At 49.6% G+C, this 23,450-nt stretch overlaps 1 protein-coding gene across 2 annotated transcripts in view; it reads right to left on the bottom strand.

The window, feature by feature from the left end:
• Window positions 1-23,450, bottom strand: part of DYNC1H1 (dynein cytoplasmic 1 heavy chain 1) — a 65,459-nt gene that overhangs the window by 22,578 nt on the left and 19,431 nt on the right. For both annotated transcript variants that reach the window (XM_081293423.1, XM_081293424.1), the window contains exons 10-42: window positions 22,447-22,596; window positions 20,131-20,277; window positions 18,981-19,121; window positions 18,441-18,617; window positions 18,236-18,346; window positions 18,038-18,157; window positions 17,192-17,431; window positions 15,146-15,301; window positions 14,883-14,996; window positions 14,529-14,639; window positions 14,243-14,452; window positions 13,938-14,084; window positions 13,569-13,735; window positions 13,301-13,474; window positions 12,605-12,770; window positions 12,332-12,520; window positions 11,904-12,098; window positions 11,020-11,302; window positions 10,503-10,603; window positions 9,336-9,495; window positions 8,075-8,318; window positions 7,718-7,901; window positions 7,360-7,572; window positions 6,460-6,698; window positions 6,107-6,263; window positions 4,869-5,096; window positions 4,211-4,441; window positions 3,872-4,012; window positions 3,225-3,458; window positions 2,931-3,137; window positions 2,726-2,847; window positions 2,097-2,262; window positions 268-431 (exon numbers count right to left, since the gene is read on the bottom strand). In XM_081293423.1, coding sequence (XP_081149549.1) covers window positions 268-431; window positions 2,097-2,262; window positions 2,726-2,847; window positions 2,931-3,137; window positions 3,225-3,458; window positions 3,872-4,012; window positions 4,211-4,441; window positions 4,869-5,096; window positions 6,107-6,263; window positions 6,460-6,698; window positions 7,360-7,572; window positions 7,718-7,901; window positions 8,075-8,318; window positions 9,336-9,495; window positions 10,503-10,603; window positions 11,020-11,302; window positions 11,904-12,098; window positions 12,332-12,520; window positions 12,605-12,770; window positions 13,301-13,474; window positions 13,569-13,735; window positions 13,938-14,084; window positions 14,243-14,452; window positions 14,529-14,639; window positions 14,883-14,996; window positions 15,146-15,301; window positions 17,192-17,431; window positions 18,038-18,157; window positions 18,236-18,346; window positions 18,441-18,617; window positions 18,981-19,121; window positions 20,131-20,277; window positions 22,447-22,596 — 5,789 coding nt within the window. The remainder of the gene's footprint in view (window positions 1-267; window positions 432-2,096; window positions 2,263-2,725; window positions 2,848-2,930; window positions 3,138-3,224; window positions 3,459-3,871; window positions 4,013-4,210; window positions 4,442-4,868; window positions 5,097-6,106; window positions 6,264-6,459; window positions 6,699-7,359; window positions 7,573-7,717; window positions 7,902-8,074; window positions 8,319-9,335; window positions 9,496-10,502; window positions 10,604-11,019; window positions 11,303-11,903; window positions 12,099-12,331; window positions 12,521-12,604; window positions 12,771-13,300; window positions 13,475-13,568; window positions 13,736-13,937; window positions 14,085-14,242; window positions 14,453-14,528; window positions 14,640-14,882; window positions 14,997-15,145; window positions 15,302-17,191; window positions 17,432-18,037; window positions 18,158-18,235; window positions 18,347-18,440; window positions 18,618-18,980; window positions 19,122-20,130; window positions 20,278-22,446; window positions 22,597-23,450) is intronic.

Below are 23,450 nucleotides of genomic sequence, written 5' to 3'. Positions count from 1 at the left end.
CCTCAGTCTCCTGAGTAGCTGGGACTGCAGGTGCACATCATTGTTCCCGGTGCATGTAACTGTTCCTGCCTCAAATCCGGTTCTAAGCTTGCTAAAAATAAATGCTTAGGCTGGGGATATAGCTCAGCTGGTGGAGTGTTTGCCTCGAATGCACAAGGCCCTGAGTTCAATCCCCAGCACCGCAAAAAAAAAAAAAAAAAAAAAAAAAAGTCACAAGAACTCCAAGCAGTGGAGAATGGAACCAACAGGAGCCTTGGCTTCCCTTACCTATCCTGGAAGAGACGGAGGGCTTCATGGGCCCAAATCCGGATGAGGCCTTCAACAGGCAGCGTCTCCAGGGGCCGCAGTGCTTCAAAGATACCTCTGACCCACCTGGTCATTTCACGGGGTGAATAGATATAGTGGGGTTGTGTATCCTGAGTGAATCTCTCCTGTGGGAACGAGAGAAATGGAAGTTGCATGTAAGCATTTTAAGACGTGGAAAAGCGGCTACAGGTAAAATGCTAGAAAACATTTTTATATTAAAGACAAAGGATCTAGACCCTGGGATACTTAAGGATTCGCTGGTAAACAACCTTAAGGCTGGAACACCTGGGATGGGGATGTGACTCCATGGCAGAATGCTTGACCAATACCTGTGACTCCTGGGTTCCATCCCCAGCACTGCAACTCACCCACAGTGAGTTGAAGCCACTATCAGAATAAAGGTAGAGCCAAGCTTCTCACTTTATGTTAAAACATGTTTAAAGATCTAAATCTTTAAAAATAAATAACAACAAAATTCTTCTAAAAATACTTAAAAAACAAAATATTGGGAAAAAAATATTTGCAGTCCAGGAAAGGGAAGAGCTAGGCACATGGCACCCACCCATCAGCCAGCACCTCGGGAGCTGAGGCAGGAGGACTGCAAGCTGGAAGCCAGCCACAGCAACATAAGTAAGACCTGGTCCCAGAATAAAACAAGGGTAGGGGACGGAGCTTAGTGATAAAACACCCCTGGTGGAAACCCCTGTACTGCCAAAACCAGAACCAGAACCAGAACCAGAGGGCACCAAGAGCAAGACAGACACACCAATGGAAACCATGTGGCCAGTCACCACTTGTTAAAGGGCAGCCGGGGAAGGCTTAACAGACATGCAAATACAGACCATAAAAACCACCTCTTGTTAAAGGGGCAAAGACCTTTTCGTAACTTTTTTTTTTTTTTTGGTACTGGGGATTAAACTCGGGGGCACTCGACCACTGAGTCACATCCTCAGCCCTATTTTGTAATTTATTTAGAGACATGGTCTCACTGAGTCACTTAGTGCCTCACTTTTGCTGAGGCTGCTTTGAACTCACTATCCTCCTGCCTCAGCCTTCTAAGCTGCTGGGATTATGGGCGTGCGCCTCCACTGCTCCCAGCAACAACTGTTTTTTTTTAAATATATAATATATATATTTTTTTTACGTGTAGATGGACACAACATAATATCTTTATTATTATTTTTTTTTTTTAGAGAGACAGAGAGGAGAGAGGAAAGAGAGAGAGAGAATTTTTAATATTTATTTTTTAGTTCTCGGTGGACACAACATCTTTGTTGGTATGTGGTGCTGAGGATCGAACCCGGGCTGCATGCATGCCAGGCGAGCGCGCTACGGCTTGAGCCACATCCCCAGCCCATGCCTTTATTTTTATGTGGTGCTGAGGATCAAACCTGGTCCTGCCCGTACTAGGCGAGCGCTCTACCACTGAGCCACAATCTCAGCCCCAACAACTATTTTTTAATGTTGACAAGAGTGGGAGGTAGAGGGGGAGGTGCAGCTGGTGTTGAGTGTAGTGGTCCGTGTCAAGAACATCTGGTGAATGTACAGTCACAACATTCAGTTACAAGCAGACGTGTGGTTAAAAGTGGACAGACCCTTCCAGAAACCTTGGCACAGCCACTTTCACGATGGGCCAGGCAGGAATGCGTCAGCCACCTCAGTACCTGCGTAGGATGGTTTTGATGCCTGACCTTGCACAGGGTCTGCTGGCTCACCCAGAGCTCTGAACAAAGCCCAGTTGTTCCAGGTTCTTCAACTACGAAAGACTTGGAGGAGCAGACTCCACCTACCTGGGACATGGTGTAGAACTCCACCATGGCAGCAGTGAGCGGCTCCGCGTAGGTCCGCAGGGAAGGGATGAGCCTCAGCATGGCGCGGTTGAAGGTGCCATAGATCTGTGTCAGGGAGGCAGGCCCCGGGTAATCCACATACACGACAGGCACGTGCCGTAAGAACCTGCGCAGGGAAGGCGAGGCTCAGCACCTCCGCTCAAGTGGCAGGTGACTGAGGCAGGGCGCATGCTGCTTGGGTTGGGGTCCAACACACCCCGGTTGGCACAAAAGACTTTACAAAGAATCAAGCCAAGATGGAAAATTCAGGCTGATTTCAGCCTTGTCTCTGTCCTACAGATGGTGTAGGGCAGCTCGTCACCACCCAGAAGGTCGAAGCAGTTTTTTGTGGGGTGTTGGGGGCTGAATCCAGGCTTGCATGCACTAGGCAAGGGCCCCACCACTGAGCTGTAGCCCAGTCCTGGTGACTGCATCTGTACCATGCCTCCAGCAGCTCCAGCACAGAGCCAGCGACCTGGAGGAAGCTGTGGCATGCCACCTTGTCACCTTTACAATCCAAGCCAAAGTTTTGTCGGGCCACATTTATGGGCCTCCAGGAACTGGTGTGCAAGCAGCCAGAGTGGCGTTACCTGTGTGAGAGGGGCTTTCTTCCAGGGTCGGTGGGTGGATTACAAGCCCCCACAAATTGGATTCTCTCCAGCTTCACCCATGTTTGATCTGAGGTGCGGTAAAAGCCTCCATGCTCCACCATCTGAGGAAAGGGCATGAAATATGTCAGAGCAGCATGCGAAGCAGAAATGCAGAGGGGAAGAGGGGCCGTGGGCGGGGACAGACCTGTCTGATGAAGGATATGACCCTCTGTGTCCCGTATTTATCCATATCTGGCAAGTTGATTTCGTCACAGAACAGTACCAGCCACTTTCCAAGCTGCACAGGAGCCAAAACGACCCCATTGGGTGTGCGCCTGTACTCGCAGTAGTGGTCAAATGTCTTCAGCAGGAGCTCTGGAGTGGTTGCGCTGGAGAAGTTAAGGCCCACGACCTTTGGAAGGGAGGACAAATGAGGTCATGTGACCGTGCCCACATCCCAGCCCCTACAACTCTTGGTGCCTGCCTCCTGGTGTAATACCTCCATGTCAGGCAAGGCCCGGAGGGCACTGAAGAGTGTCATGGTCTTGCCAGACCCAGGAGGGCCACAAAGGACCAGCGGCTTATGTTCGGCCAGCCAAGTGTAGAGGAGGGCCTCATGACGGACGGTGTCCAGAGTTGGCACAACGACGTCAGGGGCCGCCACCTTGTGTGTCTCCACTTCGATCTGAGGCACCTTGGCCTGCCATGGGGACCACTCTCCACTGATGGACACCTGTACAGGGACAGGGGTACAAGTCACTCCGCAGCCAGCATACCTTTTCCCAATAAGACTGCCCACTTTTACAAAAGCAGAACGCTCAAAATAGGGACAAGTTCAAGGCCAGCCTCAGCAACTCAGCAAGGCAGTAAGCAACTTAGTGGGACGCTGTCTCAAAATGAAAAAGGTTGGGAATGTGGTTCAGTGGTTAAGTGCCTCTGGGTTCAATCCCTGGTACCAAAAAAAAAAAAAAAAAAAAAAGGAAAAAGGAAAAAAGGACCATGTTAACCTGCACTCCTTTGTACCTGGTGACACTGAGAGGATAAAGTGCTTGTATGCCATGACAAGGTGACATGAAACCCATGCAGGCTGTTCAGGGATGGACTGAGCCCACACAGCAAGAATGCAGGGAAATCTCCTTTGCTCACCTCATAATCAATGATGGGTATGTTGGGCGCGGTGGGCAGGGGCACGGTCGTGATTCTCCTGATGTATTCACCCAGCTCTGCTCTCATTTTCAGTCGGCTGTCTCCAGACAAGGACCAGAGAATGGCATACACCAGGTATCGCTATCGAAAGAATTAAACCTTCATTAATGACAGTACAGAAAGATAGGCGCTGTGAGCACAGTTAACTGTGATACTCCTAGGACCACGGCGCAGACACTTCCCAGCCCTCATGGAAGCCTGATCCTGGCCTGGAAACAACGCACCCGAGAGGCAATGTTTTGGGCTGGGGCCCTCCAGCCATTGTGACCCGCCCCCCACCTGGATGTAGCGCTCCAGCTGCTCGATCTGCATGGGGAAGTCGGGGTGGTTGGCGTTGTACTGCGCCACGTTGCGGCAGGCCTGGTGCAGCATGGAGAAGAGCGAGCCCAGGCAGCGCAGGCGGGTCAGGTCCATGATGTGCTCGAGCTGGAAGGCGTGCTCCAGTGCCTTGGTGACCAGGCCGTTGGAGGTGAAGTAGGGCTGCATGATGGTCGCCGCGTCCCTCTGGATCTGCAGGAGGGGGAAGGAAGCTTGGCCACCAGCTCAAGTCGCTGGGAGTTTCACCTGTAACCTGGGCCCTGGGAGAGGGTCACATGACTTTGGGGACATGCCCATGACCAGCATGCATTCCTTGGCCCCAGCAGTTCCCAAAGCCCTGCTTCCTGGAAACGTGGTTTTCACCACTGGACATGGAAAGGGGCAGTCTTTCCACAATGTGCAGAGAAAAGAGGAAAACTGAAGGGTCTTTAGCTTCTCCCTAAACATCTTTTAGTTTTTGCAGCTGATACAGAGGGGCTTCCTCAGAAGCTGGTGTAAGTCAGACCTGATTCTGCGTAAGTGGAAGCACTGGGAGCGACCACCTACCTCACTGTGCTCCGAGGTCACCACCCCCAACCAACCTGCGGCCTGAGTGGAGCTGGGGCGTGCAGCCCTTTACCTGCAGCATGGGGGAGGCAGCCTCCTCCCCCTCATCCTCTTTGCCCTTGCGCCGACGCTGTGCCTCGTCCTCCCCTTCGTCCAGAGGGATGCTGCGCAAGCGGGCCAGGAAGTTGTTGAAGATCATGTCCGTGCTCAGGACGTCCTCACTGAACCAGACCATGCCGCAGCGCGACACAGTGGCCAGGGTTGCGTACTTCAGGTCCTGAACCTCAAACATGATTCGCACCTTCAGAGACAAGGTGAAGCAGATTTAAGGACACATGTGGTGGAAATACGGACATCATAATTCTTTTACCCACACAGAAACTGAACCAGATGATTTATTTAATTTTTTTTCACTTACTTTAAAAATGTCTACCTGCAATTCACACTGCCATAATTCACACCCAACCTTCTCTCCACAAAAAACTGGGCCGGGAAAGGGCAGATCAGACCACAATACCTACAACTCCCTGTCCAGGAGCTCTTGGTGGAAAAGAGGCAGTGATTCTCCAGGAGTGCCATGCACAGTGAGCAGGCACTGGGCGCTCATCCCACCCAGGGGTTGGCCCACACAGACCAGGAGGCAGGAATGTCACTACCCCATGCACACAAGGGCTGGGTGACCTGCCCAGCCACCACTGCTAGTAAATGGGTTGAGATTCTGACCAGGCACCTAGTTTCAGAGCCTTGACCCTAGCGCTACGTGGCCTTACAGAAGACCAACCTCTGTCACATCAGGACAGTGTACACAGACTGAGCCAAGGCCGCATGGCCTGGCTTAGGGAGGATAACCACACCAGTCCTGAGCCTCCCTGTAAGGACTAAGGCCGTACACCGTGAAGTCAGCCTGGATGCAGTCCCTCACACCCTCATCTGTCCCTTTAGCAGACTCCTCCACACCACCCCTAGTGACAGCCATGGTACACCTTCTCAGCAGCTTATCTGGAAGGGCCAAGTTCCAAGCCCTCAATGGACAGCTGAGCAGACAGTACTGAACCCCACATGTGCCTACGACAAGGCTGAATGTGGAACTAGGCATTGTGGAAGAGAACTAACAAAACAGAAGAGTGAGGCCCATAAACTGCAGTGAAGCCGCACAGGGCTTCCAGGTCACTCCAGGAGCTCTCCATTCCCTACTCTCCAGCTGCAGCTGGCCTCTAGCTCTGCACACAGGCACGCCTCACGTGCAGCCTGCGGCCCACAGCTGCACCTTGGGGTGCGCGCCCTGCGGCTGTGCCCAGGAAGGCTACTCACGTTGGGTGGCAGGCTGAGGCGCTCTCCATTCGGCAGGGTCAGGAGCTTGTTGTCATCCAGCACCGAGTTCAGGTTCTCCACCCACTCAGGGTCCACGTCACCATCAAAGACGATCCACTGGCGCTTCTGCAGCTCGCCCCGCACATTGTCTATGATCCTGAGAGGGAAGGGTTTTAAACGGCTATTGACTGGAGGGGGTTTTCCCGTTTACAAATGCTCACCCCACCACGGATTCTGAAGTGAGCTGAACTTGTTCAGAGCTTGGCTGGGCAAACAAGTCCCCTCTAGAGGCGACACTGAGAACAGTGCGTGGGCCTATTCCCTGGAATGCAAACCAGACCAAGCCAACGTACTTCCTGAGCACATGTGTGAAGAGCCCGTCTGTCCACTCCCTGGTGTTTGGGTCCAGGGTTCCGTAGAGGTGGTCTTTGCTGATGGCCTTGGGGTCGATGATGTGGGCCACGCCCTCCACTCCCTCCAGCCTCTCCAGAGCCTTCAGCAGCACCCGCCAGGCCATGCTCTTACCACTTCCTGAGGGCCCCACCATCATCAGGCCGTGATTTATCTGGGTGATCTGATAGAGCTGGAGAACCTGCAGGGTCAGAGACCAGCACAGTGACCACCCCAGGGAAGGACAGGACATGCTTCAGTCACTGCTCATGATAGTGAGCAAGAAATGTATCATATGGATCCTTAACGGCAAGTACTAGAGCTCTTCAACTGAAGGAAGCCAAATAGACCACATCCACACGGACCTTTCTTAACTGTGGGAGGTCCTCCAGGCTCCTCAACAATCGCACAGTAGATCCCCCAAGGACAACAAGGCCAGGTGGCGGCCACACCTATAACCCCAGCTGTTCGGACAAAAAGGCAGGAGGGTTCCAAGTTCCATGCCTGCCTGGGCAACTCTTCGTGAGACCCCTCCCCAGCCACAGCCATGGTTTAATTCAGTACAGCGTTTCTCAGGGCAACACATACAACTTGCATACACAACACGAAGAGGAAGAGAAGAAACCAATACGGAACATAGTCATGTACTCCTCAGCGACTGAAGCTGTTAAGCTACTACTGGAAAATCCTGTGAGTAGGAGTTTTACTGGCTTAAGCAAATTTCCATTAAAATCATGTCTTTGTCCACGTTTTTAGGGAATTAACCATACCACATAAAGGAAATTTCCAGGTTTGCTATCTTGAACAGGCCCTGGGGGAGCGCCTCCCTGTACCCTGAGAGCACACAGCCAACAGCCCTGTACCTTTTCAACCCACATTCCACCAACTTCTTCTCCATCGCCGTATGTCAGGTACATCTCCTGACACACTTTCTTCAGCTCCTCGCGAAGGGCAGTCATCTCACCCCGGTGGTACTGGACGCCAGGGAACACGTCCGACAGGAGGCTGAAGAGCAGCGGGATGTCCTCTGCCACCAGCTTGGGCACCATGGTCTCACAGACACTCTGTATCAGGATCTGTGGGAGGGGCGTGGGGAAGTATGTTCCTTCAACTCTGTCAATCAGTCCACCCCACCCATCCTGACATGTGAGTCACAAGAGCGCGCGAGTCAGGACTTAAGAGACACGAAGTCTGAGAGGTCAGAAGGATTTGTGTACAAACCTCTTGTTCAGGTAGATTTTCAGCAATTTCTCCTTCATCGACGGCTTCCCCTCGTTCCTCTTTCTCCCTCTTTATCTTCTGAATTCTCTCCCTCTTCACGTTGCCTGCACTCACCAGCACACTCTTCAAAGCCCGAAGACCAAAGTCATAGTGGCTCTGAGAAGAGAGCTGCTCATCGCATAATCTAAGAAAGAAAGAGAGATTTTCTTGAAAAGCAGTACACTTCAAGCAATCACAGTATTAAGGGCCAGGGAATCAGAGGCAAATACTTTAAAGATGTGCCACAAATACAGACAGAAATTCCAGGGCTACGTGGGCACAGGCTGGAACGTGTGTGTGGTTCTCTGGGCTACTCACTTAAAGAAGGGGACAATTTTGTTGGCGAGAACTTCGGCGGTGCGGAAGCCCTGTGAGTACAGCATGACCTGGGCGATCAGCTGCCGGTCAGGCTTGGTCATGGCCAAGCTCCGGAACAGCTTCTTGAGGTTGTCGGGGAGGTTGGAGCGGCCTGCGTAGCCAGGGTTCATGGTGATGAAGATGGCCATGTCTGGGCTCACTTTGACTTGCTTGTTCAGCAGCTCACAAGTGATGGGGGCAGAGGCTGGAATCAGATGATGCCATTAACACTTTTAACACCGAAAAACCTGTGGAAAGTTCTCTAAAAATGGGCAGGTCCCCAGCACTGCAAAACAGTCCCTAAGATGACAGGGCACCCATTCTGTTGGGGCCTCGGAGCCCAAAGCCCAGCATCCTGGGGAGCCAGATGCAGGCTTGGAGAAGGGCTGCTCTGGCTTCCCCACGGCAGCCCACCCGTCCTCAGGGAGACCCATTTGTACACGCCAGGCACACACGAGTGGCATGCAGACACCCAAGGCAGGGAACTCCTGGCCTGTTCGTGCACCATGACACCAGTGGCAGCAGGACAGCTTGGGAATGGAAATGCAGTACAGAAGGGAATGTGTCCATGCTCTCGCATGCCTGGTGGCTACAGCACAAGGACCATCTCTTCCTAGGGCCCCTGAGTAGTACACACAACCCAGCCCCCCTTCCTACTCCCGAACCACTCAGGATTGTTTACTCATGAGTATTGACACAGACGTAAGGACTGCTTTGACACTCCTGTGTGTAATTTAGGAGGTCTGGGAATTCTTTGTAAGACAAGTTACCACTATTGTTGAATAACAGGAAACAAAACAGCCTGTGGACCTCGGTAGGGAAACTCACGCCCACCCAATTTTGACATGTTTCTTTCAACATCTGACCCCGACAGTGGGCCTGATGGCAGATCAGATGGCACAACGTGGGCCCACAGGAGCTGGGGACCTGGCTCCCTGGGATGTGGGCAGGAGGCAAACCGAGGGTTCCTGTGGCAAATGCCGTGTGGGAAAGTTCAGGCCCTGGCCTGGCAGAGGAAGCCCTGCTGCAGGGCATAAGTGTGGGTGGGATGTGCCCAGCTCCAGCAGTGGCCACGAGCCACTGACACAGAGCCACGGCTCTGTCCCCTTGGTCTCTGGCCTTGGTGCACGACAGGGCCTGAAGGGCGTTCTCACGCACAGATCAGCTCACGTCAGAATTCCCTCTACCTGCTCAGAGTGGTTTTTAAAAGGAGGCGTCTTACTCTTGTCATAGTTGGGGTTGGAGTGCTCCCGCAGTGCTTCCTGGATGCACTGCACCTGCTGGGACACTGCAGAGAGCATTCGCTCCTCCAGGCGGTTAAACTCGTCAAAGCAGCCCCAGGCGCCCACCTGGCAAAGCCCCACAAAGATCCGTCCCATTGCCTGAAATGGAGGGCAAGAGAGAAGGTGAAACTTCTGCCGTGGACTGCCCAGTGCACCCCAGTGTGGCTGTACTCAGAGACTCAGGCTTTCTGAAAGTAGTTAATTTTTGTGATACTGGTGACTGAACTCAGGGATGCTCTACCACTTAGCCTTTAATTTTAAGACAGGGTCTCACTATGTTCCCAGGCTGGTCTCAAGCTTGCCATCCTCCTGCCTCAGCCTCCTGAGTTGCTGGGATTACACACATGTGCCACTGTGCCCAGTTAGGACTGCCGTTCTCATAAGAGGATGGAGATACGTAAACTCTCTCTTTCTGTGTGCACCAGAGGAAAGACTGAGGTTCCATTGGGAGGGTGTCTGTCTGCACACCAGGAGGGGCCTCGCCAGGAGCCAAAGCTGCCAGAGCCTCGATCTTGGTGAGAAGAATGGCCCCTGTTGGCTAAGCCCTGCAGCCCATGGTAGTGGTATCCAAGACATCCTGGTCTCAGCGTGGGCTTTACATAGAATACTGGCTCTGGAGACTGGTCCAGCATTGGGCAGGTCAGGCATTCCTGAAAACCAGAGTCTCAGCCGCTTACTGAGGTGGTTGAGGGTGAGGTCCGAGTCTCACTGAGGAAAGGGGCCAGCACCTACAGACAGCATGACCACCGTGCAGGTGGACCAAGTTCTCCTCCTGTGCCCAAAAGCTCCCACTGACAAAGCAGATATTTTTGTTCTACTACTTTTTGTTTCTCACACATAATAATGTTTATTTCCAGACACAGGAGCTTAGCATTTCTGGACAAATGACAAACATTTAACTTTGAGAACATGAAGTTAGAAATCAACTTCAAAGCACAGTTGGATTCCTCCAACACTGAAACAATACCTGTCCCTATTGGACTCGGAAAACCATAAAAAAATCACACTGAGTTGCAAGGCTGGTGGCTCTGAGAAGCCAGATTCAGTGTTCCCATGTGACCCCTTCAGGACATCTGATTTTAGGTGGATCTGATAAAGCTTCTCACCTGGAAGTCAAAGGTTTCATCGCAGTTGAAAACTAAAACAAACCGTCCAAGTTGATGGCCCAAAGCCTTGACAGACTCTGTTTTCCCAGTTCCAGCAGGACCTATTATTTGAAGAAAAGTAGTTGAGTACTTGAATCTGCTACTTAATGGGAATATAACTTTAAGAGAAGAGTAAAAACTAACTTTTTTGTTGTTGTTGTTTTGGTGGTATTAGGCTTGAACTGGGGGCACCACTGAGCTACATCCCAAGCCCTTTTTAAGTTTGCCTAGGCAGGCTTTGAATTTGTGATTCTCTTGCCTCAGCCTCCCAAATTGCTGGGGTTATAGGTGTGTGCTACCATGCCTGGCAAAGCAATTCACTTTAAAAGTAAAAGCAGATACAACAAAGGCAAACAAATTTAAGTTTTCAGAATGTACCAACTGTGTAATTAAGAAATATATCCAAATCCCTAGCTTAGCCTTTTAAAATTATGTCTACCACATGATTCTTTCTATCCAGGTTTATGGAGTAACTTACCAAATGGGGAACCCCCCAGCCTGGCCTCCAAGGCTTGTGTCATCGTCAAGTAGCAGCGATCAGTGAGAGGGGTCTGGACCAGCTTGTCCTGAACACCCAGGTACTCAAAGCCATAGTTAAATTTGGCATTTGCCATTTGAATTGACAACTGCTGTAACACATCGGTTTGCTTAGGGTCAAAGTAAAATCGCATCTGGCTGAGCCATTCAAAAGATTTGGCGTTGTCAATCTTGCTTTTTATCAAAGACCTGGTGACATCTCTCTGGTGAACCAACTCTGTTATCTGAGAAAATAAACATTTGGCATAAGATAAAGTAACACTCAAACCAAGCATTCTCTGGATTATTTGCTAAATTTAAATTGGGATTCTATGTCCAGTTACAGTGGCTCTTGGTAAATACAACAAAACTCAAGTTCACCTCCAGAGACAATAGCAAAACCTCTTGTGACACAGAATTGAGAGCTAGAGCAAAACAAAGAAACAACAAACAACAGCACCCATGCCGATACATAAAAACTGCAACTGGCATAACACGGGGCAGGGGAGCGGCTTTCTCATGTCTGCCCAAGAGTGGGGCCCACCTGCTGGGCTCAGAGCCTGGGAGCTCCCACACTGAGGCGCCCAGCACTGTCTTGGCCACTTCTAAGAGGACATGAGGAGGAGTGACATCTGACCAAGGCCAGGATGCTCTCCTGCCTGCAGTCATCTGACCCTGGAGTACAGCTCAACAGGAGCACAGAGCCAAAGACCCCCGGAGAGCAGGAACATGTCCTCCACTTTTTTGTGACACTGACAGGAATGTGTCCTAGGTGTGGCCTCTTTTGCCAATGTGGGTTGAGGTGTGAGGGCATAGAGGTGAGGAAGGGCCAGGCTCGAGACTCACCAAGTGCTCCAGCTTCCGCCTCCGGAGCGGGGGCTGCTCCATGAGGACCGAGTCTGCCAGCACATTGAGGGTGGCCTCCACGTTGCTCAGCACAGAGTGTAGGGGTGCAGCGTCCCCACCGCCTCCAACGTTGCTCAGGGCACTCTCCACATTTTCAGACCAGGCAATCTGGGCCGACAGCACCACAAGCTGGGCCTGGCAGAAACACGACACAGGTCCACAGGGTCAGTTTTTTTTTTTTTTTTAATACAAGGTGAGTGCTCTGCCACTGAGCCACAACCCCAGCCCTCGGTTTGTTTTTTTGAGAGAAGGTCTTGCTTTTTGCTCAGGCTGGCAGAGTCCATGGGCTCAAGTGATCCTCCCACCCCAGCCTTTGGCTTCCAAAGGGTCACCTGTAAAGTCAGGCAGCGCTTTCATCCACAGTTTACCTGATATTTATCAATCCATGTGATGTAGGTATTTGGATCAATTGATGTTGCTTTACCAAAAATCTCTACTTCTGTAACAGATTCAGCAAGAAGTTTAGCCAGGGTGACTCTCATTTCCTTTTCCACCAGTGTGAGCCACTCATTGATTTTGGGATGTTCTGTGATGGACACAGGAGTTTTAAACATAACCTAAAATTAAAAAGAAAAAATACGAATTAGGATGTGCAAAGATACGAAAGCAGTTTTCTAAATCTGAAATGTAAATTGTCCTACCTCTTCTCCTTCTCGGGATGAAATGCCCAGGACCACAGAGTTATCTTCATTGAGGATGATGCTTGAAACTCCAGCAAACATCTTCTTGAAGTGTTTTTGTAGTTTAGCTACATTCTTGCTATTTCCAATGATTTCAAGCAAATCTTCATCACCCACAAAATAGAACCTAAAATTAAATAGCATTTAAGTGGCTATTATTATTTGTACAAAAGTTAGGAAAAGTTTCAAATTGTAGGAAGACAAAGGAGATGTGGCTACTAGTAGAAAAATCTCCAGCTTGAATTCAGATTATATCCCAACTTCTTTTAGCCCTCAACAAAAGATATATGCATTTATTCAGTAAGATTTAAGAAATAATTCAATGCCATTTACCCTTACTTCATCAAGTCATTTTTTAAAAAAAAGCTGCTCTAGTCATTGTAAGAAAATTGTTCATAAAAAAGAACCACCACTTAGAAACAATTAGAGTCCTCGGAGGGATGCAAGCTGCCCCGAGGGGAAATGAGAGCCCCTGTGAAGCCTGACAGAGCCGAGGAAGAGACTGGATTGAGAGTGCCACTAGAAGTCACTGCATGTAAGCTGAACGGTGTTCATTCGAGGACTACTGGCTAACAAAACTGACAACACTCAAGCCCAGAAGGAAAAGCACAACTGAAACCCACTCCATTTCAGCCTGAGTCAAAGCAAGCACCTTACCTGGGGAAAGAGGATCGCTCTCTTTCCAGGTACTCTCCCAGTGCTTTCTGGATCTTTCCTAGCAGGTCTGCCAGCCTTTCCAGAGAACGCTGCACTCCCTGGATGTTCAGAACATCCATAACAAGGGGAGACTTGGACACTTTTTTCATCAGCGCCAAGAATTCCGTGCTGATGCTATGGACAAAGTTAAAAGACAACACATGTGTCAGCCTCTATGGAGGGTGCTTTCCAGCCCCTACCAACACCTGGCCCCGGTTAGAGGTCGTACCTCTGGAAACGCTGGGTTTCCACGGGTAACAGGTGTTTGATGTCCGCGCTGCCTGTGAAGATGCCTTCCAGGTAGACCCATCGCCTCTGCACATCAATCCACACGTCAAAGAGAGCCATGATCCGGTTCAACTTGTCTTCCCAGCTCAGGGCATCCTCTTCGAAAACCTGGCAGGTACACAAAAGGGCAAAGCTCATCTGCTGAGCTTTTCACTCATGGATCTGAGAAAACTCACTGAAAAATGAAGACTGGGATCCCAGAAAAGCCATCTGACTGATGTTTTAAAAAGCAGGCACCTCGTCAGTGCAGAAGTACAGCAATGGAGGCACAGAGCTCTGCCCAGGGAGCAGGTCTCCCCAGCAACTATACCTTGTAATATGGAGAGAGTTTCATGGCAGACACACTGTTGATGTGCTCCTTGACCTTGTTGAATAGGTCATCCCATCCTCGAATCAGGCGACACTTGTTCTGATAGTTGACCAAGTCGAGTTCATAAGTATTCCACACTTCTCTTATCTAAATTGAAACCAGGAAAAGGCATGTTATCAGAATGTCACTGGTCTAACTGCCCAGGGACAAGGGTTATGGGGATGTAAGGGATCACAGGTGACAAGGTTTCGTTTCAATGCTCAAGTCTACACAATAGCCTGAACACATCCAATCCTGTTACTGACCTGCTTCAAAAATTCTTCCAGGGCCATTTCTCCCTGTGCCACCAGCAGTACATCCTTGACAATAGCTTCGTTTTTCTGCAAATCGACGTCCCAGATTTGGCCAAGGGTCAGCTCGGAAACCACCCAATTCACATGCAGCCTCTTCATCAGCTGCTTCCAGTGGCGGTCTTTCAGTGCTTCAGATTTCAGCTCGATCACCAGCATGTTCACCTACACGGGGAGCGAACACGGTGCTGGGCGGGTGTGCTTCTGGTGGCCACCCACTGCCCGTGGCTCTCTGGCCTACCTTCATGTAGCCTTTCAGCAGCCTCTGAACAAACTCGTAGGAGGCGTACTGCCGCAGGCGTGCGGGGAAGCTCTTCAGCTGGTTCAGCAGGCCATCTAAATTTTGTCGAAGCTGTCAGAAGAGACACACGATGATATTTAATTGCTGACATTTCTTTAAATGGTGAAATATTTAAAAATGGATTTGAAATAAGCTTTACAATAATAACGTGAATAATGTGAATAATGTGAATGACACATAGGACATTAAGTGACATCTTATGAACTCTAGTTACTTGCTTGCAAGGTTCCTAAATGAAGTCTGTAACTGATACTACAAAGGCACACACCAAGCAGCTACTTTGATAAGACCTACCTTCCGAGGCTGTACTGAGACCCAGGGCTGCTCCTTCATCTGATCGATTTGCTCCCAGACCTTAGATAGCTCTGACCAAACGCCTTTGAGGTCCTGTAATTCCTCTAAAGCCACCTATGATTAAGAATAGCAAAACAGTCAAATGGTGGAAAGAGCAAACAGCTCACAACTAACAAAGAAAAAGGAAATCACACCAGACTCTGGCAGGGGTTCAGTGGCAGAGCCGGGCGGAGCGGAACCCCAGCTAGCTCCGTGGTTGGTACCTGCACGCGCTCCTCGCTGCCGCTGAGGAGCCCACTGTCGGTCAGCTCCAGCGCCTCCTTGGCCTTGGCGCACTTTTCCCTGTCGTCCTTCAGCCTGCCAAACTTCCCCTCGTATATGGTCAGAGCCTGCAGCGCCTCCTCTGGGCGAAGGTTGCCCTAAGAGAAGCCAGAGCACAAGGAATCTTTGGGAGAGGAAAGCTGTGGCTTACGCGAGGGCCTACTGAGCTCCTGGGAATTCCTGACTGAACGCGCGCGCACAGGGGTACGCACTCAACAATCGTCCATGTGGGCCTGTGCACAGGACTGGCTGTGAGTGTACACCAGTGCCTGGGAGGCGGAGGGAGGACAGGGGCCGCTGGCTAGGCGTGCTCAGGCACAGCTCTCGAAGCCAAGGCCTGGCTTTCTCTGACAAACCATTGTTCCCCATGAAGAAAACTAGAGTGGCAGGAGACGGGCCTGGTTCCCCACGAACAACACAGTTAAAGATTTCCTGTCTGAACCCATTAACTCACAGACAGACACAAAGGACAAGTGCAGAAACTATCGGTTTTCTACCAGAGGAGAATCCCACCTCGAACTTAACTCCACCACATTCCTGGCACTTCCCCAAGCTGAGGTGATCCACAGAGAACAATGTAATGAGCAGTGCTGGCCTCAGTGAGAGCAGGTCCTCTGAGACTCAAAGTAGAACCTGCAAGGGCCCAGCTGCACACCAGGCCTCTAAACCAGAGGAGCATTCTGGATATCTTAACTTCCTTTCCTTTTTTCCCTATGCTCATCTGTACATCTAGATAAGCAAAACACTGAATTCTACCCCAATAAGCCAGAAATGCCATCATCTACTTTCTGTCACCTTTGCATGAGCACAACTGCCACTGCCCCTCCTTCAGGCCTCCCTTCACCATCTCCGTCCCAGACACAGCAGGAGCCACTGGCACCCTCTGTCACCCTGGCCAGCACCTGCCTCAAGGGACATGCTTTTCTTGTTCATCATTATTACCTCTCCCCGACAGGAGCGTGGAGGCTCCTGTCCCTTTCACTACTGCTACACCCTTGCTGCTAGGACGAAGCCTGGAGCCTTGGTGCTCAGTAAACACTGGGATGATGGAGTGCAGGCGTGTGGACAGCAACAGAACCTGCCTCCCCACGGCACACACTGCCTGACGGCACTGTGAGGCACATCCCCTTTACAGAAACCAAGGTCTGATTTATTTATTTTTAGTACTAGGGATTGAACCCGGGGGTGCTTTACCACATCCACAGCCTTTTTATTTTTTATTTAGAGACTTGGTCTCACAAAGTTGCTTAGGGCCTTGCTAAGTTGCTGAAGCTGGCCTTGAACTTGTGATCCTCCTGCCTCAGCCTCCCAAGCTACTCGAATTACAGGTGTGCATCACCACACCAGGCCCAAATTCTGATTTTTGAGCATGCCTAAAGGAAAAGACTAATTTAAAAACAGAAAATCTTTAGCTCTCAAGACTATACCCTGATTTAAATGATGGTGTCTCTGGGTAATGAGAGGCCCAAGTTGGCTTTTTACTCACCATCTACAAGTATTGGTTTTTTATGCACACTAGGCAAGCACTCTTCCACTGCACTACACCCCAGTTTTGTTTTGTTTGGTACCAGGAAATAAACCCGAGGTGCTTAACCACTGAGCCACATCCCTTTTTCATTTATTTTGAGACATGGTCTTGCTAAGTTACTTGGGGCCTTGCTAAGTTGCTGAGTCTAGTCTCAAACATGTAAACCTCCTCCCCTCAGCCTCCCAGGCCACTGGGATTATTGTGTTTTTGAGAGGGGCATCTTGCTAGGTTGCTCAGGCTGCTTTGAGCTCCTGGGCTCAGGCCATCCCCTAACCCAGCCTCCCAAGCAGAGGGCCTACAGGTGCATGCCACCATGCCTGGCTGCAAGTATTGCTTTTTTGTTACAAAAAGGGGGAAAATTTCTCTGGTACTGGCAAGCTAACACACAGCAAGGCTTTCTAAATCTGAAAGAAAGTTCTCCAGATCATGCTGGTGGTCAGCATGGCCTGGTGAGGCTCACTGTGACTGGCTTGGTCTTCTCCCAGTCTGTCAGTAGGTCGGTGGTGCGGCTCTCCACAGCCCGGTCCTCCTGCACGATCTTCATCTGCAGGTTTGCCACCTGCTGCTGGATGGCAGAGTCCTTCCGCCGCATAATGTCATTGAAGGCTCCCCACTCTCCCTCGATGTTGTCGATATAGAGCCAGGAAGGTGGGAACTGAAACCTTTGCTTTTCCAGCAGGCGCTGACCATTGCGGTAGAGCTTTGAAAGTTAAAAGACAAAGTGATTTTTTTGCCTTCTACAGTAAGAGAAACTACTGTCAGAGTCCCATCACAGAGAAGAGAAGACATTTTGAGCTAGAGAGCATAAAAGATCACGACACTTGTTCTTGTACAACCTTCCAGCCTGATTACTGTGGTCAGAGGGCAGCATGCCCTGGGAGTCCAACATGGCTGACTAGTTACTGCACCTAGTTGTACCCAGAGGGCCTGAACAGGACATGAGAGCAGACAGGGGCTGAGCCTCACTCCATTCCAGAATCTAGAAAGGATATTCGAGTCTAGTGACTTGAAAGCAACTGTAGCAAATTGAAGAGAAAAAAACAAACAAAAGTCCAGTTGTTCTCAAACCCTGTGTGCATGGGAATCACCTGCAGAACTTTTAAAAATGCAGACTCCCAGGGTGGTGGCCTCAGCAATGTATTTTAACAAGCACATCAGGTGGTTAGGACAGGACAGTGTATGGACCATATGTAAAAAAATGTGCTTTAAGAGTCAAGTCAGAACGTGCCCCCGGAAGGCAAAACATTACAAAACTCAAACTCAACTAGTGTCTTTGCTCGAGAAGTTAACTATCTTCAGAGCTCACCTCCACTTGCTTCTCAAATTGCTTGATCTTCCGCTTCAAAGACTGCACGTAGGTGATGAAGGTCACTGCGTCAGAGGTGCTGGCGGTGTCCACGGAGTGCTGCTCCAGCTCTTGGCGAGACTGTTCAGAGAGAGAGCTGCATTTACCCCTGGCCAAGACCCCCAGCAGCCTAGTTACATGCAGAATCTACCTCCTCACCTTTGAGATCTGGGAATGGAATTCGGTCATGTTTGAGCCCAGCATCTGCCCAAATTTGCTCAGAACCTCTTTATGCCAGGAGTCGTACTTCAAGTTCACCTTAGACTGCACCTGGGGTGAAGCAGCACACAGCAGCAGGTCAGCAGTTGAACAGCAGTGCTGATTCCCAGGTATCCCGGCACTGTCAAGAACACCCCGAGCTCACCTTGCCATAATCTATAACCACTGGTCCAAACTCCTTCTTGGTTTCTGCATTGTCAAAGGTCCCCCTGGCCTTCCTTATCTGGACCAAGAGGGCTTGCCACTTGTTGAGATCTTCGCCCAGCCTGTTGTAGATGTTCTCAGCCTGCATGTCCCATAGGCACTGATACTGGAGCCAGACCTGCATGAAGAGTGAGGTCAAACACTACCGCTCCGTCGTCCAGAATGACGAGACAGTCCCTCCACATTCCATTAAAAAGACCCACATGTTCTCAGCATTAGAAAAACTCACATTTCACATGCTCAGAACTTTGATATCAAAAAAAGAATAAAATTTACTGTTCTTGAACATCACAGTTAAAACCGAAAAACCGAAAAGTACTTGTCCCAGTTTTACTTTTTGCTTTAAAATTAGTAAATGTTACCTATTGTCCCACATTAGGGACTGTTGAGATCCTTCAGCTCTACACTCTGTGTCTCCTACTCTGAAGAGTCTTGGAAGACTCTAGAGCATAAGTAGGTGAAGTCCAGAAAGGCCTCCTACCTTAACGTACTGCTCGACCTCAGTCACGATGCCCATGACAGCAGAGTAGGACTCCTCCAGGGCGACAGGGCCGTCGGGCATGCGCGTTAAAGCATTGCGGTAGAACTTCTCCTCCTCAGTCAACTCGTAGTGCACGCCCACCTGAGCAACAAGCCACAAGTGAAGCCAAGCAGTATGCAGTAGAACTCCCAGAACCAGAAGGCCACAGGACAACGGGGTTGACCCTGCTGTGACTTGTGATATGTACTTCATGTGACAGGAAGACTCCAATAGAGGGAAGAACCCAGGGAAAGGAAACAGGAGCTAGTGCACTGAAGAGGGCTGACTTCAGTGTGTCAAGTTTGGAGACAAACAAGAGAACAATGCAAATAGAACTGCAGCTACTTAAACCCAGAAGCACAACAAGAAGGATCCTAAAGATCACAGGTAGACTCCTTGAGGGGCAGGGCCAGCACGCACAGCTTGGCTCTGATTAGCTGGACATTGCCAAGTTTTCGGCTAACCACTGACAAAATTTCAAACTATATCAGTTAACTACTTGAACATCCTAAAGAACTAAGTTGATGTCGAAGCCAAGGAAAGAGGTAAGTTCTCAATAGGATCACTAAGTTTTAGAAGAGTCTGCTGTAGTTGTGGAATCTTTTTACTTGAAAACCACTGGTCCTATTTAGAAGTAACATTGGCCAGAGGCCAGGGACTAAATGGTGTTTTAAGTTTTCATTTGGTTCTAGCAGTACACTAATAAGAGTATGTCACATCTGGAATTTACTTTAAAATAATCTGATAGGAGTGGGAAGGTAGGGAAGGAAATATAAATGAAATAAAATTGGTCACAAGTTGATAAGTAAATCTGGATGGTGGGAGCTCACAACTCCTGCTACTTCTGCATGTTTGAACATTTCTCTAATAAAAAGTGGGGACAACAGAGAAGCAGCGGTTACTGAGGTTCCAAAGACACTCATGGAAGGCCATTCATGGAGAGACAGCCAAGACCTAGCCACCAGTGCCAAGTGTCTTCGTTGAAGTCGTACAAAGCCTCCTCTAGGGCTCCCTAAGGATCCGGAAAGACACAAAGAGCAGTGTCACAGCACCCCGCCCCTAGGAGAACCCTGTTCAGAGGGCACACGCTCCAAGACCCCAGAAGGCTGACCTGGTATCTCTGACTCTGGATCCTGGGGAGGGACAGCACAACCATCTTCCATGCAAACATTTCCTGATAGAGCTTGTATCTGCATTCTTCAATTGGCGGATTCAAATAGATTACCTGATTGGTTATTCTTAGCTCATGAACAACATTCTGTAAAAGAAAGGTCTCATTATTTATTCAGCACTATATTTCAATAAATATATTCAAGATTGTTTTGAATCTTAACTTTCTCTAAATTATTATACTACTTCAGTCTGAACAACCAAGTCTGTCACTTTATTAGAGGACCTTGTGTAATTTCACGTTTATGATGTACGCCCTTACCACTTATATCATAAGGTAAAGGCAAGTGTGGTGCAGTGGTGCACGCTTGTAATCCCAACAACCCAGGAGGCTGGGGCAGGAGGATCGCAAGTTGAGGCCAGTCTCAACTACTTAGTGAGACCCTGTCTCAAAATAAAAAAAAGGGATCAGTGGTAAAGCAACCCTGGGTTCAATCCCCAATACCAAAAACAAACAAATGAATAATGCATGAGAACTGGGGCTGTAGCTCAGTGGTTCAGGCCCCCCACTCACACAGTCGAAGGCAGGCACTGCTCTACCTCCTCACGGTTCCTAGTGCCTGGATATCGAATACACAGCCAATGCTTAATTGAGCACCCTGAGACTTGATGTCCCTGACCTCTGTTGATATGGCCATCTGAAGCCCAAGAAGCCAAGGCCCTGATGCAGGGAGAGCAGGTGGGTGCTGGCTGCCAGCCATACACGACAGGAACTCTGGTTTACCAAGCTGAACTAACCTGTGCCACCTGTCAGTGCTCTAGGCTCTTCCAGAATTCCAACTCAAACTAGGTAATTTTCCCACTTCAGATAATTTATTGGCTTAGACATACTCATTGTTCCTCTGTGACTGAGTACTTTAAACAGTATGCTCCAGGGGGCTGGGGCTGGGGCTCAGTGGCAGAGTGCTCCCCTAACATGTGCGGGGCCCTGGGTTTGATCCTCAGCACTACATAAAAATAGACAAAAGTATTGTGTCCAACTACAACTAAAAAATAAAAAATAAATGTATGCTCTAGGCATAGAATACCTATAATACTAAAAAGCGAAAAAAAAATCAGGCATTAAGGTTTTGGGAAAGGGAGGGAAGAAAAAGATAAAAAAGCCTCTTTGCTTCTCCCAGTTCAACATGTGCACCTGCGATTCTTCTGGGCTTACATTCTGTGAGCCTTTTTATTGTCAACAGTAAACACAGAATAAGTGCCTGGCTTATGAACTGCAGGGCGACCTCCCACAGTGGCAGACAAGGTCTGTGGGCAGAGTTCTAACAACAGAACTGCACAAGTCTCTGGAAAGCTCACCAAGTGCTGGCTGACACTCCTTCACACAAGGGGAACACAGACAGCTTGCAGACAGAGATGCCGTCTGCAGGGGCAACCTCTGGGCTGTTTGTACTTCCACAAGACTTGGATTTAGACTTCTACTTGTGAGCAGAGTGTGTCCAGTTCATGAATAATTTCTGAATAGTTCATGAATGCTTGGTAGGCAGAGTCCCCAGTGTAGATTCCTTTCTAAAATTTATGTATTTATTATTTTTTAAAATTTTACTTAGAGGCAGGGTCTCACTGAGTTATTAGGGCCTCACTAGGTTGCTGAGGCTGGCTTTGCACTGCTTTGCCTCAGCCTCCTGAGCTGCAGGGATTATAGGTGTGCACTACCACACCCACCTTACAATTTATCTATTTTCTTATTACTTCCTTCTTTGAAATTATTTTAGGCTTATAAGTTGTGTAGTGTCACCCACTCTCTCTCATGTAAACACCCTTCACGAGGACAGAAACGCTGACTTGAGTCTGTGGACTATGGCACAGACATCAGTCAGGTCCCCAGGACCTGATCCAAATGGCTCCATGACACTTGTCACATCTCTCAATCACTTCCAACCTGTGACATTTGTCTAGTTTCTCCTTGATATTCAGGACCCTTCAGTCTGGGACTGCAGGACATTTTCTCATGGCTAGAATGAGACTGAGGACTCTGGGGAAAGGCCATGGAGGTGAAGTGCCCTCTGATCACACATCACAGGGCACGTGGTGTTAACTTAGGTCACTGGTTATGGTGCCATCAGGATTCCCTACTGTGGACGGACTTTTCCATAGCACCTCCACCTCTTTGGGTGCTGGGGGTGGAGCCCGGAGCCCAGAGCCCTGCGTGTGAGCAAGCGCTCTGCCTCTGAGCCACACCCCCAGTCCCCATGGGTCCTCCAAGGGGAGGACTATTTTGCTCACTTGCACACGGGATGCCACAAGAGGTACTCACTTTGATCTTGGGCTCTCCACCAGGCTTGTGACTGGCTTGTGGGGCATCTGTATCCATGTCAACTTCTGCTTTATCTTCAGCCTGTCCAAGAAGGACCTGGGTCCAAGCTCTGAGGCCAGCTTGCAGGCGAACGCCCAGTATTCTCTCAATCTACAGAGAAGTTAGTGTCAGAGAACAGTGCTTCTTCCAAGTCAGCTCACAGACACACGCATCAGAAGGCGTCGGGATCCAAGATGGAAAGCTCCTGCCTCTGACCCTCGGCCTCACTTATCAAGTTCCCAGCCTCCCACAGCTCATCTCAGGTTCTGTGCTGCGTCTCTGGACCAACTGAACTTCTATCCTCCCAACTCACAAGAGGCCTTGTGCCATGCAGCAGATTCAGTAAAGGTCTTAGTGATTACTTAACATGAAAGAAAATTCACAAACGTGTTCTCCTGGTAGCCTCAAAGACAAAACTGGGAAAACTATAATTTGGATATGAAACAATAATAGAATGACATCTTCTAGATTTAGAATTAGACAAACAAATTTCTTAAACAGACATCTGCAGGCCTTCGTTAATTCTGCCTTGGGTCACACAACCATCCGAGAGTGTGGTGAGGACTGTGGGCACTGTCGGATTGTGGGTTCAGTAACTCTCCTCCAACAGTGTCCCTCTGTGTGGATGGATACACTGCCAAGGACCTACCCATTTAAACAAAGAAAGGAAAAAATACAGCCTGGAAACTGACCAAGTGCAACCTCTAACCTCTCCTACCAAATCCTCCTTCCTAAGACTCCACTGCTGGACTCTCCAATCCAGTACTGAGAGAAGCACAGCCCTTGCCCTAACCCCAGGGGTGAGCAGAGAACCTCTGCACCAGGAGCAAGCGGAGCTTTGTGCTAGATGTTTGTTTCCAAGTTGATTGTGGCAGGGTAATCAGAGAAGGCTGCCTGAGGGCTGGGAAGGACAGGCCAGGGGCCAGGGGCATGGCTCAGTGGTTTAGGCAGGGCTGAACACACTT

The sequence above is a fragment of the Spermophilus citellus genome (assembly GCF_964194105.1).
Source record: "Spermophilus citellus genome assembly, chromosome: 4".
NCBI classification, from domain to species: domain Eukaryota; kingdom Metazoa; phylum Chordata; class Mammalia; order Rodentia; family Sciuridae; genus Spermophilus; species Spermophilus citellus.
Note: the sequence above shows the minus strand (reverse complement) of the source record. Positions and strands in the feature narration are given on the sequence as shown.